This window comes from Myxine glutinosa, chromosome 1 (assembly GCF_964187855.1).
Source record: "Myxine glutinosa chromosome 1, kmMyxGlut1.1, whole genome shotgun sequence".
Classification (NCBI taxonomy): domain Eukaryota; kingdom Metazoa; phylum Chordata; class Myxini; order Myxiniformes; family Myxinidae; genus Myxine; species Myxine glutinosa.
In genome coordinates this window covers 37,948,440-37,966,381 of record NC_136261.1, presented here as the reverse complement: position 1 = coordinate 37,966,381, position 17,942 = coordinate 37,948,440, and the positions used below count along the sequence as shown (strand labels likewise).

The window sequence follows — 17,942 nt, the reverse complement described above, 5'->3', positions numbered from 1 at the left end:
TTTGGACATAGCTCGGTAAGTAATTGTCCGATTAATATGAAACCTTGAAAAGGCACATCCTCGGGTCCCCAGCAATATACCTGGCAAGTTTCAAGTATATCGGACCCGTGGTTGTCGAGAAACAGCGGTCACAGACACACAGACACACAGACACACAGACACACAGACACACAGACACACAGACACACAGACACACAGACACACAGACACACAGAGATTGCTGGAATTATATATATATATATATATATATATATATATATATATATATATATATACACACATATTTTTCTATACATATACATATACATATACGTATACATATACATACACACATATATATATATATAAGTAACCTTAAAATATTTTTCACAACTTGTTTATTGCATGTACGTGTGTAACTGTTATATTTTCAACATAATTTCCATTGTGTTCAATGCATTTTTCCAGCGCTTTATTAAGGCCTGGATTCCTGAAGAAAAAAATATATTTTGGCTGCTTTTGTAGCCATTCGTGCACCTCCTTTTGGACCTCTTAGTCGGATCGGAAAGTGATTCCACCAAGCGCCTCTTTGAAGTGGCCCAAAGATTTTTTTTTTTTTTTTTTTTTAAATACTGAATCGAGGCTCGTGAAAAAGCTAACATTTACTTCAAAAACAAATCAACCAGACAAACAAAATATATAAAAAGAGGGAGCGGAAGCCAAGATGGGGAGAGAAGGGGAAGCACACAAACACAACATTTGAGAGCAGGGAGATGTGTGGAAGGGAGAGGGCTTGGGGGGAGGAGGCATGGGAAGGGGGGGGGGGGGGGAGAAGTATAAAACACAAAGACACCAAGGACTTCCAGGACAGAAGTTGGTATTTCAAAAAAGTGGAATTGGAGTGAAATTAGCGGGGGTAGAAAAGATCAAGGTTTTGGATGGGGGAAGATAAGAGATGGTGGTGAACAGCTGTTTTAAAGACCTGGAGGGTGGAGTGGGATTGAAGAGAGTGAGGGAGTTTGTTCCAGAGGCGGAAGAATAGAGGAATGAAGGAGTGAAGGTGAGCAGAGAGTCTTGATTTTGGCAGTTTAACCATAAGAGGGTTGCAGGCAGATCTTGTGCGACCTGTGGGAATATTGGCGGGACAGAACCCAGAGAGAGCTGGGGGGGCAAGGCCAGAGAGGAGTCGGGAGAAGCCGGAAGGACCACCAACCTGCCTGCGGTGAGTGAGTGAGAGGCCCTTGGAGTTAGCTTCATCGCGGGAGATTCCAATGATTCTGAATGCTTTGGTTTCAACAGCGTGAAGACGAGCCATGTGTGAGGCAGGAGCACCAGCCCAGAGGGGAGAGCAGTATTCCATTGAGCTGTGGATGAAAGCCTTGTATGTGGTGAGGAGCTCAGGTGTGCCAAGGAAGGACTTCGCACGACGGAGGATGCCCAGTCGGCTACTGGCTTTGGAGGCCAGATTTGAAATGTGGTTTTCCCAGGAAAGACCATGGCAGATAGTGAGACCCAAAAGCTTGAATGACAGAACTTCTTGGAGAGGATTATTCAGAAAGTGGATGGGAGGGTTGTCCAGTCGGTCTTTTCGGAGAGACATCGTAAGAGTGTGAGATTTGTCAGGATTGAAAGACATGTTCCACTTGTTTGCCCAGTCTGTGATTTTGTCCAGGTCTGCAGAGAGTGAGGGAGGCTGCAGACTGCCGATCTGAGGGATGAAGAATGGAGCGACAGAGAGTAGAGTCATCAGCAAAGAGATAGAGAGGATTTTCCAGAGAGTCAGAGAGATCATTGATGAAGACCAGAAAAAGCACAGGGCCCAGAACACTGCCTTGGGGAACTCCAGCCTGAACAGGAAGAGGAGATGAGAGAAACCCATTCAGGGCCACACGTTGACTACGACTAGAGAGGAAGTCCGCCAGCCATGCGTGGAGATTTCCATGGATACCAAAAGAGGAGAGTTTGGTGAGCAGACCAGGGTGCCAGACGGTATCGATGGCACGTGATTTGTCAAGGGAGACTGCTCAAATTTCCTGTTTGGCATTGAGGACCTCCATCCATTGTTGAGAAAGCAGAAGCAGCATGTCCAGAGTAGAGTGACCAGGTCTGAAACCAAATTGATGATCAGAGATCAAGCCATTGGAGAAGAGGAAAGATTTCATATCTGAAGCAATGATGGAATCCATAACTTTGCTGATAATTGGGAGAAGGCTGATTGGTCTGTAGTTGCTGGGATCTGTTTTTGCACCTTTTTTGTGCAAAGCGGTGATGTTGGCAGATTTCCAAGCAGACGGAAGATGACCTTGAGCAAAAGAGAGGGTGAAGAGAACAGAGAGAAGGAGTGAAAGAGCCGAAGAACAGGATTTTAGGACCAGTGGGCTGATGCCGTCAGGTCCAGCTGCAGAATCAGAGTCGAGGGTTGACAGAAACTTTTCCACCTTGTCAGGAGGAAAGGACACAGAGTCCAGGAGCAGCTGGGTACGACTGGGTACGGTGGGTACAGAGAGGGATGGGTTTGGGACACAAGATTTAGAGGCAAACACAGAGTTGAGGCATTCAGCTTTTTCACGTGCGGAGTCAGCCATGTGGCCATTTGAGGTGAGGGAGGGGATGGAGGGGGAACAAACACCAGAAACAGATTTGACCAGACGCCACCAGGATTTGGAAGAGGGAGACAGATAAGAGAGTTCGGTCCTGAGAACGGAGAGATATTGTTTCCTGGCTCTCCTGAGGGTGGACACACACTTGTTTCGGGCTTTGTGAAAGGAAATGAGATTTCCTTCCATTGGATTTGCTTTCCAGGAGACGAAAGCAAGTTGTTTCTGGGCAATAGCCTCACCACAAGATTCCGTGTACCATGGCCGGAGGAAGGGTATGACAACTGAAGACGAGATGGGATAAATCTGTGCATGAGAGACAGCAATTTACTCTGGAAGAATTCCCAGCATGAGTTGATGTCAGAGGTGGTAGAGATGGGAGACCAGTCCAGATGATTGATGGCTGCTTGAAGACCATGCCAGTTGGCCTGAGTGAAATGCCAGACTCGTCGACGCTGAGGAGGCTCTCTGAGAATGGTCAGAGAGATGTCCACTTTTACAAGCACATGATCAGAAGAGCCGATTGGAGCAGAAGAAGAGCAGCAGACATTTTCAGGGAAGTTAGTCATAACCAAGTCCAGAAGAGAAGATGCTTCGTTGACTGAGATCCGGGTCGGGAAATTGACAGATTGTGTCAGTCCCAGTGAGTCACAGAAGTCCTTTGCTGAAGAGCCATGGCTGGTGAGAGAGGTACCCACACCCAGCCAACTGGCATGTTGACAGTTGAAATCACCACATATGAGGAAGAGAGAGTTGGGATGTGCAGATAGAAGTTGGTCCATATTATCAGACAGCGAGATGTAGATGGAGTCATCACTGTTTGGTGGACGGTACAACACACATATGAACAAAAGGTGGGAGCGAAGGGGAAGCCGTAGCCAAAGGTATTCCTGGGGGTGAGGTGGGGAGAGTGCAGTGCAGGGCGAGTGAGGAAGAGAGTTTTTTTATAAAGATAGAAACCCCACCTCCAGGACGAGGCTCAGGTCTATCATACCGGAGAAGGGAGTAACCTGGGAGAGATACCAAGGAATCAGAGACATAATGAAGGAGGAAAGTTTCTGTTAAGCAGATCACGTCTGGTTTGTCAGAAGCAACCTGTATGGAGAGATCAGTCAAGTTTGAGCGAAGGCCCCGGATGTTTGAGGTCCATACTGTTGACGGAAGCGGAAGGGGAGCATCGGATACAGAACGGGGGGGGGGGGGGGGGGAGCGGTAGGGTAAGATGTGGAAGAAGAGGAAGATGTAGGGAGAGCTGTTGAAGGTGTGTCAGAGATTTCAGAATAGCTTGGAGAAAGGGAAGAATGGGGCGGACAAAAGGTTTGATGGTGATTGGGTGAGGCGCAGTGAGGTGTTATTTGAGTAGGGGTGAGAGTGAGGCAGAAGGTTGAGGGAGATGAAGGTGAAAGTTGGAAGGGGGAAGAAGTGGGGAGGACGCTTTGGGGAGGAGGGGTTAGAGGGGAGTCGAGGAGGGGAGGAGCGAGGGAGATTCTCGGAGGGGAGGGGTGTGGGGGGAGTTTAGGAGGGAAGGGGCAAGGGGGGAGATTTGAAAGGGATGGGTGATGGGGAAGATTTGGAGGGGAGGGGCAAGGGGGAAGATTTGAAAGAGATGGGTGATGGGGATGATTTGGAAGGGAGGGGCAAGGGGGTAGATTTAGAGGGGAGGGGTGATGGGGAAGTTTTGGAGGGAAGGGGTGATAGGGAAGATTTGGAGGGGAGGGGCAAGGGGGAAGATTTGAAAAGGATGGGTGATGGGGAAGATTTGGAGGGGAGGGGCAAGGGGGAATATTTGAAAGAGATGGGTGATGGGGAATATTTGGAGGGGAGGGGCAAGGGGGTAGATTTGGAGGGGAGGGGTGATGGGGAAGTTTTGAAGGGGAGGGGTGATGGGGAAGATTTGGAGGGAAGGGGTGATGGGGAAGTTTTGGAGGGAAGGGGTGATGGGGAAGATTTGGAGGGGAGGGGTGAGATTGGATTTTGAAAAGTGTACGATTCATGGGAAACGAACATTTATTGCAAAATGAGTTTCTTGAGACATTCGAGTCAAAAATACGTTTGAGGACGCTGAAGGATGGGTGGAGTGCTGGAGAGTTCAGGGAATGAATGAAAGATGCACTGTAAGAGATGGAATTTTTTTTTGGAATGAATAGATTTGGTGAGCAAGTCGAAAGCATCCTTTTATAGAAGAAGAAGAAAAAGGTGTTATAGAATACGACAGAATACAGTTCTTCAGGGGACAGATTAAACATTTTTTAACAACGTGATGTGGATGTGGTAATCTGTGGTAAGATGTGGTAAGATGTGGTAATCCGAAGGGGCGCGAGGTCTGGCGAGTAGGGTGGATGAGGAAGACTCTCAAAATGCAGGTCCTCAATTGTTGCAGCTGTAGCGTGGGCATTATGGGGCTGAGCATTGTCATGCTGCAGCAAAACTCTGGGAGTGAGTAGTCCACGACGTTTTGATCTTATTGCTGGTTTCAGATGATTTTAAGGAGGTCGCAGTATGATGCACTGGGGACTGTGTTCCCTCTGGGCATGTAATGCTCTACAAGTGGGCCTCGGCTATCCAGGAAGAGCGTCAACATCACTTTTCCAGCGGACGGCTGTGTGTGGAATTTTTTGGGCTTCGGTGAAGTTGAATGGCGCCACTCTTTGCTTGCCCTCTTCGTTTCTGGCTGAATGTAGTGGACCCAGCTTTCATCCCTAGTCACTACGCACTGTAAGAAAGCATCCACTTCTGTTTCATAATGTCGCAGAAGTTCTTCACATGCGTCCCCTCGCCGTTCTTTCAGTTCCGGTGTGAGTTGTCTCGGCACCCACCCGGCAGACATCTTGCGGAACCCCAGCACGTTGTGAATGATATTGTGTGCTGAACCATGGCTAATGTTCAATTTGGAGACCACTTCATCCAGCGTAATGCGACTGTTTTCCCTAAGCACGTGCTCAACTTCTGCAACCATTTCTGGTGTGTCGGCTGTGTGAGGCCAGCCCGAGCGAGCTGCGTCTGCCACACTGGACACTCCACTTTTAAACTTCCTGTCCCAGTCGTACACCTGCTTCAGTAATAAACATGCGTCACCATATTCCATCTTCATTTTGCGTAGGATTTCACTGGGATTCACACCCTCACTTCCCAAGTAACGGCTGACAGAACGTTGCTCCTCCCTGATGCATGCTTCTCAGGGAGCCGCCATCTTGGAACTGCTCTACTGATGTCATACGCTCAATGTTGCCAGATCTAAAACAGGCAAAACATGACTCTTACCCATCGATATAACATGTATCGTCTACAACTACACACATTACATTCTCAAATTTATATCGCCATTTTAAGGTTACGTATTGACTGGTCCTGATATATATATATATATATATATATATATATATATATATATATATATATATATATATATATACACAAAGAATTAAGTTAAGCACCCCCCCCCCCGTTTTTTTACAACCTCGCACATTACAAGTTTGTTGTCGTCAAAACAGTGTAATATACCCATGATATTGCTATATTTTCTGGAGAAGTGATATTATGGTCACATAAAAACATAACAATCATGCCGTTTTCAATATTTTATTCTGAATAATTTAAGGTGAAATGTTTTGGGAATTTAAGGCATATTTTCACCTCAATTTAAGTATGGAGCTATAGGTCCATCACGGACAGTGTGGATGACGTTTATGTTTTCTAACGTACAGTCATTGTTCTGAGAAGACCTCTAGCGATCTTTGCGTCAATAACGTGTGTAGGACCCACGTGATCGGATCACTGACTCAACCCTACGTCTCATAGACCCTGTAAGCCGTCGTATGCGTTGCTGTGGCAGGTTATTGTCATACCAATCATTATTTGATCTCACATACCTTAGAATATATGCCAATGTATACATATACACAAAGAATATATATTAGGGGGTGCTTACCTTAATTCGTTGTGTAGGGGTGCTTAACTTAATTCTTTGTGTATATATATATATATACATATATATATATACATATACATATATATATATATATACATATACATATATATATATATATACATATACATATATATATATATATATATATATACATATATATATATATATATATATATATATATATATATATATATATATATATATATATATATATTGTTACGGTACGCGGTTAAGGATGTTGTTTGCCGAGCGAAGGCTCCGCGACCGAACAGTTGTTCCCCGACTCACACCCAGACGTTGGCCGTATCGCGCCACAGATATTCAATGGGGAAAAGACTAAGACGACGAATGCAAAGAGGAAGAAGAAGACGAGAAAAGGGTTGAAAATACTACTAAATTTATTTACTATTTACAGGCTCAAAGTAACCAAGGAGAAGGAAAGATAAGAAAATAATATACAGAAGCTTTTAGAGACACAGGGAAAATACTAGCTTATACAGACTTAATTACCTACCCAGGACAGAACAAACAAAGACGACTCACACGGGGAATGATGATAGGAATTGGCTGGAAGGAGAGGAAAGTCCAATTTGTTCGGCAGCACGAATCGGCGCGTTCGGCAGCCGCCGTCCCTTCGCGGCCCTGCTCCAAACTGCCGTCCAGGCCCCAAACGGCTGTCGAGTCTGGTTGCTGCTGTAGACGCTGCTGCTGGCGAGCAAGGTGACGAATAGCAGGCTTTGTGCTTCCCTGGATGATCTTCTGCTTTTGGACCTCACAACTCAGCCCTGCTCTGACGACCCAGCTCTTTCCTTTCCACCTCACCATGCAGCTCAGCTCAGCCTTTCAGCTCATCTCTTGGACTCATCTGCTTGTCTCATCTCCGGTGGGGGCGTCTCTCAGCGGGTTATATATGCCCCGCCCTTCACCCTTTGCGAACCTCCCCCAAGCATTCTCTCTCCGCCCTCTCAAGCCAATCTCAAGCCAAACTGTCACTCAAGCTTTTGGGTCTCACTATCTGCCATGATCTTTCTTGGGAAAACCACATTTCCAAGCTGGCCTCCAAAGCCAGTCGCCGACTGGGCATCCTCCGTCGTGCGAAGTCCTTCCTCGGCACACCTGAGCTCCTCACCACTTACAAGGCTTTCATCCGCAGCTCAATGGAATACTGTTCTCCCCTATGGGCTGGTGCTCCTGCCTCACACCTGGCTCGGCTTCACGCTGTTGAATCCAAAGCTTTCAAAATCATTGGAATCTCCCGCGATGAAGCTATCTCTGAGGGCCTTTCACTCACTCACCGCAGGCAGGTAGGTGGTCTTTCTGTCTTCTACCGACTCCTCTCCGGCCTTGCTCCCCCAGCTCTCTCTGTGCTCTGTCCCCCAAATATTCCTACAGGTCGCACAAGATCTGCCAGCAACCCTCTGATGGTTAAACTGCCGAAATCTCGGCTCTCTGCTCACCTTCCCTCTTTCATTCCTCTTTTCTCCCGCCTGTGGAACAAACTCCCACACTCCCTTCAATCCCTCTCCTCCCTCCAGGTCTTTAAAACAGCTGTTCACCACCATCTCTTATCTTCCCCCATCCATAACCTTGATCTTTTCTACCCCCACTAATTCACCCCAGATCCACCTTGTTTGAAATTCCAACTTATTTCCTGGAAATCCTGGCAGTGTCCATATGTTTATACCTCTCCCACCCCCCCCCTTCACATGCCTCCCCCCCTTCACATGCCTCCCCCCCTTCACATGCCTCCCCCCCAAAGCCCTCTCCCTCCCACAGATCTCTCGATGTCTCCATGTCTCTCGGTCCCTGCTCTCAAATGTTGTGTTTGTGTCCTTCCCCCTCTCTCCCCATCTTGTCTACCGCTCCCGATGTTATTGGTTTTATGTGTCTGTTTGTCTTTCTGTGTGATTAATGTTCGCTCTTTCACGAGCCTCGATCTTGTATACAAAAAAAAACAAAAAAAAAACCCCTCGTTCTGGGTTGGATGAGCGGGGCCGACTTACTCCTCCCCTCTATGATGAGGTGGAGACCCGCCTTTCTTCCCCAACCCTGCCTCGTGGTCAATGGCGGCTTTGGAGGGGATGTAATTGCCAATCGACGAAAGGGGGAATGGAGGTTTTTGGGAATGGGAATGAAGGGAATCTACTCTTATTTTACTTGGTGCAATGGAGGGTCATCTTAATGGAAGACAAGGCCTTACCCTAAGACACATAATAAGGAAATAAACTACTGAACAGGGGTATTCTATGATTGGCTGCCGTGTATGCTTTATGGAGTAATTATGGGACGCCCTTTGACCTTTACACTACGGAGGTATTTACAAGGATCATGACATTTACAAAGGGTGATCTTTACAACAATTTACACTACAGGAACAAAAAAAAAAAAACATTCTCATATCCACAACAATATATATATATATATATATATATATATATATATATATATATATATATATACGTGTATATATATATATATATATATATATATACGTATATATATATATATATATATATATATATATATTATATATATATATATATATATATATATATATATGTATATATATATATATATATATATATATATATATATATATATATATACGTATATATATATATATATATATATATATATATATATATTATATATACGTATATATATATATATATATATATATATATATATATATATATATATATATATATATATATATATATATATATATATATATATATATATCGACACAGTATATACACATATACATACAGTGCATTCAGAAAGTATTCAGACCCCTTCACTTTTTTCACATTTTGTTATGTTGCAGCCTCATTCTGAAATCGTTTAAATTCATTTTTTCCCTCATCAATCTACACTCAATACCCCATAATGACAAAGAGAAAACAGGATTTTAGAAAGTTTTGCAAATTTATTAAAAAAAAAAAACTGAAATATCACATTGACATAAGTATTCAGACCCTTTGCGATGACACTTGAAATTTAACCCAGGTGCCTCCCATTTCACTTGTTCATCTTTGAGATGTTTCTACACCTTGATTGGAGTCCACTTGTGGTAAATTCAATTGATTGGACATGATTTGGAAAGGCACACACCTGTCTATATAAGTTCTCACAGCTGACGATGCATATCAGAGCAAAAACCAAGCCATGAGGTCGAAGGAACTGCCTGCAGAGCTCAGAGGCAGGATTGTGTCGAGGCACAGTTCTGGGGAAGCCTACAAAAAAATTCTGCTGCATTGAAGGTTCCCAAGAGCACAGTGGCCTCGATAATTCTTAAATGGAAGAAGTTTGGATCAACCAGGACTCTTCCTGGAGCTGGCCGCCCAGCCAAACTGAGCAATCGGGGGAGAAGGGCCTTGGTAAGAGAGGTGACCAAGAACCCGATGGTCACTCTGGCTGAGCGCCAGAGATCCTGTGTGGAGATGGGAGAAACTGCTAGAAGGCCAACCATCACTGCAACACTCCACCGATCTGGGCTTTATGGCAGAGTGGCCAGACGGAAGCCTCTCCTCAGTGAAAGACACATGAAAGCCCGTTTGGAGTTTGCAAAAAAGCACCTAAAGGACTCTCAGATTGTGAGAAACAAGATTATGTGGTCTGATGAAACCAAGATTGAACTGTTTGGCCTCAATTCTAAGCATCATGTCTGGAGGAAACCAGGCACCGCTCATCACCTGCCCAATACCATCCCAACGATGAAGCAATGAAGCATGGTGGTGGCAGCATCATGCTGTGGGGGTGTTTCTCAGCAGCAGGGACTGGGGGATTGGTCAGAGTTGAGGGAACAATGAACGTCGCAAAGTACAGAGATATCCTTAATGAAAACCTGAAACAGAGCGCTCAGGACCTCAGACTGGGCTGAAGGTTCACTTTCCAACAGGACAATGACCCAAAGCACACAGCCAAGACAACGCAGGAGTAGCTTAGGGACAACTCTGTGAAGGTCCTTGAGTGGCCCAGCCAGAGCCCTGACTTGAACCCAATCGAACATCTCTGGAGAGACCTGAAAATGGCTGTCCACCGACGGTCCCCATCCAACCTGACAGAGCTTGAGAGGATCTGCAGAGAAGAATGGCAGAAAATCCCCAAATCCAGGTGTGCAAAGCTTATTGCGTCATACCCAAGAAGATTCAAGGCTGTAATCGCTGCCAAAGGTGCTTCAACTAAGTACTGAGTTAAGGGTATGAATACTTATGTCAATGTGATATTTCAGTTTTTTCTTTTTAATAAATTTGCAAAACTTTCTAAAATCCTGTTTTCTCTTTGTCATTATGGGGTATTGAGTGTAGATTGATGAGGGAAAAAATGAATTTAAACGATTTTCCGCATAAGGCTGCAACATAACAAAATGTGAAAAAAGTGAAGGGGTCTGAATACTTTTTGAATGCACTGTATATGTGAAAAGAAGACCCAATCAGAGCTCTCGCCCTAATTGCTTGCCTTGTGTAGGTTTTCATGGTTGCTTTATGCAGCTTTCTTTGGCTAGCACAGCATGTATGGAGTCAATTTATGTATAATCCTAGCCACCTGGCGTAATTGATTAAGTGAGAGGTGATTGTTATTCCCTCCAATTACGGGTGAGAGATGTGAATAGGTCTTGTTTTCGTTAAAATGTTAACTGCTATTGGCAATGTATCGGCTGCACAAGTAAGAGCTGCGCGTGGCGTACTTGATCAAGTCCAACATGTGCAAGTACATGTAGTACAAAGACAACTTTGCGTTACATATGATGCAGCACGAGATGCTCATTACAACATCATCCTATCGACGGTCGAAAACACTAATCTGCGAGATGCTGATGCTTGGAAACTCGTAAAATATCTTTCGGGAAAATCGTTGAACATACCCAGGCTGCAGTGTGAAGATGGACTCTCAGCGTGGCACCTGCATTTATCAAACCTTCTTGCTGTTGCAGCTCCACCAATAGCTCCACAAGAAGCACTGAACATAACAAAAGTCGCTGACACTCACCAAGAGATCTCGGCGGATCATTTCTCAATGGAAGAACTGGATGCAGCTTTTGGTAAAATGAAGAGCGATAAAGTACCGGGCATGGATGGCCTTGGAGTCTAAACTTGGAAACTGCCTGATGTGAAGCCTATATTGTTACACTTCTGCAACAGAACATTTAATGGACGTTGCCCTAGTCAATGGGGGTGAGGCTGGAATAGCTCCCATTCACAAGAAAGGTAATTTGGCATTTCTCACAAGCTATCGTGGAATCAGCCTGATACAAACAGCAGCCAAAATTTACAGTAAAATGTTGCTCAATCGCATTCGACCAACCATTGACCCACTGCTCCGCTTTAACCAAAATAGCTTCAGACAAAGCTGATCTTCGGCTGGTCAGATTCTTGCACTGCGAAGGCTGCTTGAAGAAGCAAGAAACAGCAAGCTGGAGGTTGAAGAAGCAGGAAACAGCAAGCTGGAGGTTGAAGAAGCCAGAAACAGCAAGCTGGAGGTTGAAGAAGCAAGAAACAGCAAGCTGGAGGTTGAAGAAGCAAGAAACAGCAAGGTGGAGGTTGAAGAAGCCAGAAACAGCAAGCTGGAGGTTGAAGAAGCAAGAAACAGCAAGCTGGAGGTTGAAGAAGCAGGAAACAGCAAGCTGGAGGTTGAATAAGCAGGAAACAGCAAGCTGGAGGTTGAAGAAGCAAGAAACAGCAAGGTGGAGGTTGAAGAAGCCAGAAACAGCAAGCTGGAGGTTGAAGAAGCAAGAAACAGCAAGGTGGAGGTTGAAGAAGCCAGAAACAGCAAGCTGGAGGTTGTAGAAGCAAGAAACAGCAAGCTGGAGGTTGAAGAAGCAGGAAACAGCAAGCTGGAGGTTGAAGAAGCAAGAAACAGCAAGGTGGAGGTTGAAGAAGCCAGAAACAGCAAGCTGGAGGTTGAAGAAGCAAGAAACAGCAAGGTGGAGGTTGAAGAAGCCAGAAACAGCAAGCTGGAGGTTGTAGAAGCAAGAAACAGCAAGCTGGAGGTTGAAGAAGCAGGAAACAGCAAGCTGGAGGTTGAATAAGCAGGAAACAGCAAGGTGGAGGTTGAAGAAGCAAGAAACAGCAAGGTGGAGGTTGAAGAAGCCAGAAACAGCAAGCTGGAGGTTGAAGAAGCAAGAAACAGCAAGGTGGAGGTTGAAGAAGCCAGAAACAGCAAGCTGGAGGTTGAAGAAGCAAGAAACAGCAAGCTGGAGGTTGAAGAAGCAAGAAACAGCAAGCTGGAGGTTGAAGAAGCAAAAAACAGCAAGCTGGAGGTTGAATAAGCAGGAAACAGCAAGCTGGAGGTTGAAGAAGCAAGAAACAGCAAGCTGGAGGTTGAAGAAGCAAGAAACAGCAAGCTGGAGGTTGAAGAAACAAAAAACAGCAAGCTGGAGGTTGAAGAAGCAAGAAACAGCAAGCTGGAGGTTGAAGAAGCAAAAAACAGCAAGCTGGACAAGGAGCTTGTGCTGTTATTTGTCGACTTTACAAAAGCGTTTGACTCAATAGACAGAGACGCTATGCTCAAAATACTACGTACCTATGGTATACCGCCTAAGATAACAAACGCGATCAAGGAGATGTATAATCGCACTTCTGCGTTTGTCCTCACACCTGATGGGCCAACTCGGGTATTTAACGTCCTGATGGGCCTCGATGTCCCTGCTCTCTAAATGTTGTGTTTGTGTCCTTCCCCCTCTCTCCCCATCTTGTCTACTGCTCCCCTTATTATATGTTTTATGTGTCGGTTTGACTTTTTGTGTGATTAATGTTCGCTCTTCCACAAGCCTCGATCTTGTATACAAAAAAAACAAAAAAACAACAAAAACCGTCACTGCGGGAGTGCTGCAAGATGACACTTTCACGTTTCTTATTCATCATGGTGCGCGACTATGTCAGTATGTGATGTGTACCGCATTGACAGAGGAAGATGGTGTCACACTGCACCGCCGCATGAGCAGAAGACACCCTGCTCAGAAACGATGTGACCTCGACTACGCTGATGACATCGCTGTATCTGCTGATTCACCACAAGATGCACAGGACATCCCATAAAGATTCGAAGATACAGCCAGCAAAGTCGGTCTTCTTATCAATGCCTCAAAAACAAAGTACATGCACATAGATCATCGACCGAATGAACAACGAACTCTCAGGGCAAAAAATAGTGATGTGCTCGAGATATTTCAAGACTTCAAATGCTTTGGCTCATATACTAACACTGCCTATGACGTGTGCTGCCACATTGGACAAGCGTGGGCAGCAGCAAACAAGCTTGCGAAAATATATTCCCCCCCCCCCCCTCCTCCCACTGCAAGGAAGCACCAAAATCCGGCTATGTAAAGCTAGAGTTGAATCAATCTTACTGTATGAGTGTGCGCCGTGGGCGTGACTAGTAGCATGACACTTAAAATAGATGGCAACTACACCAAGCTCCTCCATAAGACACTCAACATCCGTTGGGAAGACCACATCACAAGCTTTTAACTTTATGGTAATTTGCCAAATTTTTCTTATGTTGTGAGGAAGAGGCGTTTGAGATTGGTGGTCATGTCCTCAGGCACGAAGAAGAAGCAGCAAATAGCGTCCGACTTTGAAAACCATCAGAAAGGGGAGTTTGTCGGCCGAACCTGACGTTGATTAATATTGTCTGCAGGGACACTGGGCTACATACGGACAAACTGAAATCCGATGCAGCTGACAGATCTGTTTGGGCAAATCTGACAAAGTAACTTTGTTCTTTGTCGCTCTGGTTTCTTTTTGGTGTTTTGTTTGTGATTGTCTGATCAAAATTATGTATGAACAAGTAGTCGGCAATGCATGCAGTACATGCTTGAGAACCTCGATGGTATCCATTTCTGTCTCCTCTGTTGCTGATGACTCGCCAATCCAATAAGCGATTAAACCAGTCCGGTGGCTGAGGGTGTGCTTAGCATTGAGATTAGTGAATGGTTTGCAGCTGTAGAGGAACTCGGATAGAGTTGAAAACCGCAAAGGACTGACATTGTGTAGGTTTTCATGGTTGCAGCTTTCTTTGGCTAGAAGAGCAAGGGAGTAGTCAATTTATATATATTATATACAGTATATATATGTACGAGTATCTATCTATAATTCCAGTAATCTCTGTGTGTCTGTGTGTCTGTGTGTCTGTGTGTCTGTGACCGCTGTTTCTCGACAACCACGGGTCCGATATACTTTAAACTTGCCAGGTATATTGCTGGGGACCCGAGGATGTGCCTTTTCAAGGTTTGTAATTAATCGGACAAGTACTTACCGAGCTATGTCCAAAAAACGCTTCAACCAATCAGAGAGCAGCGAGCTATCACGTGTGCCGAACCGTTAATGCAATGCAAGCGTTAATGCGTTAATGCAAGGCTTTTCTTTTTTTCCCTCTTCTCTTTCTACTTTTCCTTGCGATTAAATTGCAAACAGCCAAAATACGTTGGCGCTAATTGAATAATTGGCCATTAACACTAAAATAATCGTAACTGCGATATGCCAACTTCCGGACAGTGAAGCCTTCCCTGTTGTTGTTGTTTGCAGCAGCTGTTTGCAGCAAGGCAAGGCTTTTCTTTTTTTCCCTCTTCTCTTTCTACTTTGCCTTGCGATTAAATTGCAAAAAGCCAAAATACGTTGGCGCTAATTGAATAATTGGGCATTCACGTTGGAAAACTATGTTGCCGTTAAACTATGTTTTAAAACGAATTCAAACTGCGATTAAATTAAAACGATTCATCGTAACTGCGACGATTTGCGAACTTCCGGTCCGGCAGCCAATCACAGAACGCTTTGTTGCGTAGGCGTGGCCGATGTGAGAACGAGCGGAGCTGAGCGCGTTACGAGCTGACCGCCATTACGTTACGGTTCGTAATTCGATTTCTTCCGGAGAAAATAATAATTTCTCGATTTCATATGCGCATTATTTCTCCCAATTCAGTCAGAGCGAAGGGCGGAAGCGAAGAGCGTTGTTTTTTTTGTTTACGGGCGTACGGGCGGGGTAGAGCGTACGGGTAGCGTTTTTTTTTTTTTTGGCAAGGAACGGGCACCCACGTACGGGCAATGCCCTAGTATATATAAATTGTAAAAGATAAAATTCTTTGAAGTATAAAGCATGGTTATTTATGTTTTGTATGTCTTCTTCTGCTGTAGATAAGCTTTGCAAGCATGTACGAGTTGCGGATATTGTCGTTCTTTTTGATGGATCCAAGAGCGTCTTGCCGAAGCAATTTCATGCCATTTTGGAATTTGTCAAGAACATCATGGCTGCGATCCGAGGAACAAGCATCCGGGTACAACCCGCTGCTCATTTATATTCTCCAGTTGCAGACCTGCCACTCACATCTTTTTCTTTTTTCACCACATTCTACTGCACACATCTCCTGCTATGCCCAAATTTCACAATCTCATCACAAATCTGTTTTATTTCCCAAACTAGTATCTCAAGACCTGACAATGTTGATTTTGCTTTCTTTTTCTGCCCTTGACCTTAGCTTGCCTTGGTCCAGTTCTCCACTCATGCGAAGACAGAGTTTTCTTTTAAAAATTACGAGAAGGCCAATCACCCAGAAAAGTTGCTGGAAAACATCCAACAAATGAAAGCTGGCACAAACGCTTTCGTTGCCCTTTCCCACGTTGTGTGAGAATTAGTTTCTACTTTTTCACCTTCCCACTAAGAGTATACTTGTGGAGGGATAAATACTGAAATGTTGACTGCAATGTGCTCGCTAATATTGTGGGCTTGCCCGCTGAGAGACACTAGGATAGCTAAGAGGTCGCATATTCATGTTAGCCATTAAGTCTAGGCGTAATCCCTGGCTTGGCTCTAAACATACATATATATATATATACTACAACAACAACAACAACAACATGCATTTTAAGGCCATTTTCCCTGCTAGAGTGGGGGATAGCCTTGCAGTCCCCATGACAATCTTCTCCGTTTTACCCTATTTTTTGCATCTCCCCTTGTTAACCCCCTTGCCCGCATTTCTTCTTCCACCATCTTTAGCCAAGTCTTTCTCGGTCTTCCCCATCCTCTACTTCCTTCCACATTCATTTCCATCACTCTTCTCAACCAGTCACTTTCATCCTTCCTCAACACATGACCAAACCATCTCAACCTGTTTCTCTTCACAGCATCCATCACAGGCAATATTCCCATCATCTTTCGCAATTCATCATTTGTCTTCCTCTCTCTCAACGATACTCCACACATCCACCGAACCATTCGCATTTCCACCCTTTCCAGCCTTTGTTGCTGCTCTACGTTCATTACCCATGTCTCGCCCGCATAAATCATAACACTTCTCACACATGCAGCATACACCTTTCCCTTCAGCTTCAACGACACTCAGTTCCCGAAACTTCTTCCATGCACATCTCACTCTAGCAACCGTTGCCGAGTCTGATCCACCTTCACCAATCAGCATGTCTCCGAGTTAGCAAAATGTTTTCAGCTTCACGCCGTCTCCAAGATCCAACTCAACATTTCCTCCATCTGCAGCTCCCTCTGTGCACACCTTACATTTGAATGTAGCTGCCATACTGGTTAATGACCCTCTCAGACCACTACATTTTTGATGAACTCACTCAGCGCACATTGTACATTGAATGGAGTTCACTCCGACACTCTTCCTGCACACAGCACATGGCCACTTCCCAGTTCCACCTCACCACATGCTTTACCACTTGCCATCACCTTCGTCTTTCCGATATTCACCTTCAGACCTTTTGTCTCCATACATTCCTTCCACTTGTTCATCTTTTCCTTCAGTCCATCCATACTTTCCGCAATCAACACCAGATCATCTGCATACAACAACTCCCACGGTAAACCCTCCTTTACGTTCTGAGCTAGCACCTCCATCACAACTACAAATAGTAGTGGACTTAGTACCGACCCCTGATGCACTTCCACCTTCACCTCAAATTCACCACTGTTCCCGTCCTTCGTCCTTACAGCTGTGCGTGCTCTTTTGTACATTGCCATCACTACTCTGATCAACCATTCCTCCACTCCTAACTTCCTCAATGCCCATGTCACTACTTCGCATGGAACCCTATCGAATGCTTTCTTCAGATCAACAAACCCAAGAAACAACCTCTTCCTCTTCTCCATGTACTTCTCCTGCAACTGCCTTACAATAAGAAGCGCGTCTGTCATTCCTCTTCCTGGCATAAATCCAAACTGCATTTCGTCAATCTTCACTTTCTTCCTTATCCTTCTCTCAAATACCCTTTCCAATACCTTCATTCCATGCTCCAATAACTTTATCGCTCGATACGAGCCACAGTCCAGAGGGTCACCTTTCCCCTTGTATAGAGGGACGAGGGTACTCAGTTCCCAATCCACTGGAATGCGGCCTTCTTTCACCACCAGATTACAGATCTCTGTCATTCTCTTCACACCCCAATATATATATATATATATATATATATATATATATATATATA

At 44.8% G+C, this 17,942-nt stretch overlaps 1 protein-coding gene across 1 annotated transcript in view; it reads left to right on the top strand.

Moving 5' to 3' along the window:
• The window catches only part of LOC137422976 (integrin alpha-L), a gene marked incomplete in the record, with an annotated part of 211,928 nt that overhangs the window by 47,012 nt on the left and 146,974 nt on the right, over nt 1-17,942 (top strand). Inside the window, 2 exon segments of the mRNA XM_078771064.1 lie at nt 15,639-15,778; nt 15,980-16,125. Coding sequence (XP_078627190.1) covers nt 15,639-15,778; nt 15,980-16,125 — 286 coding nt within the window.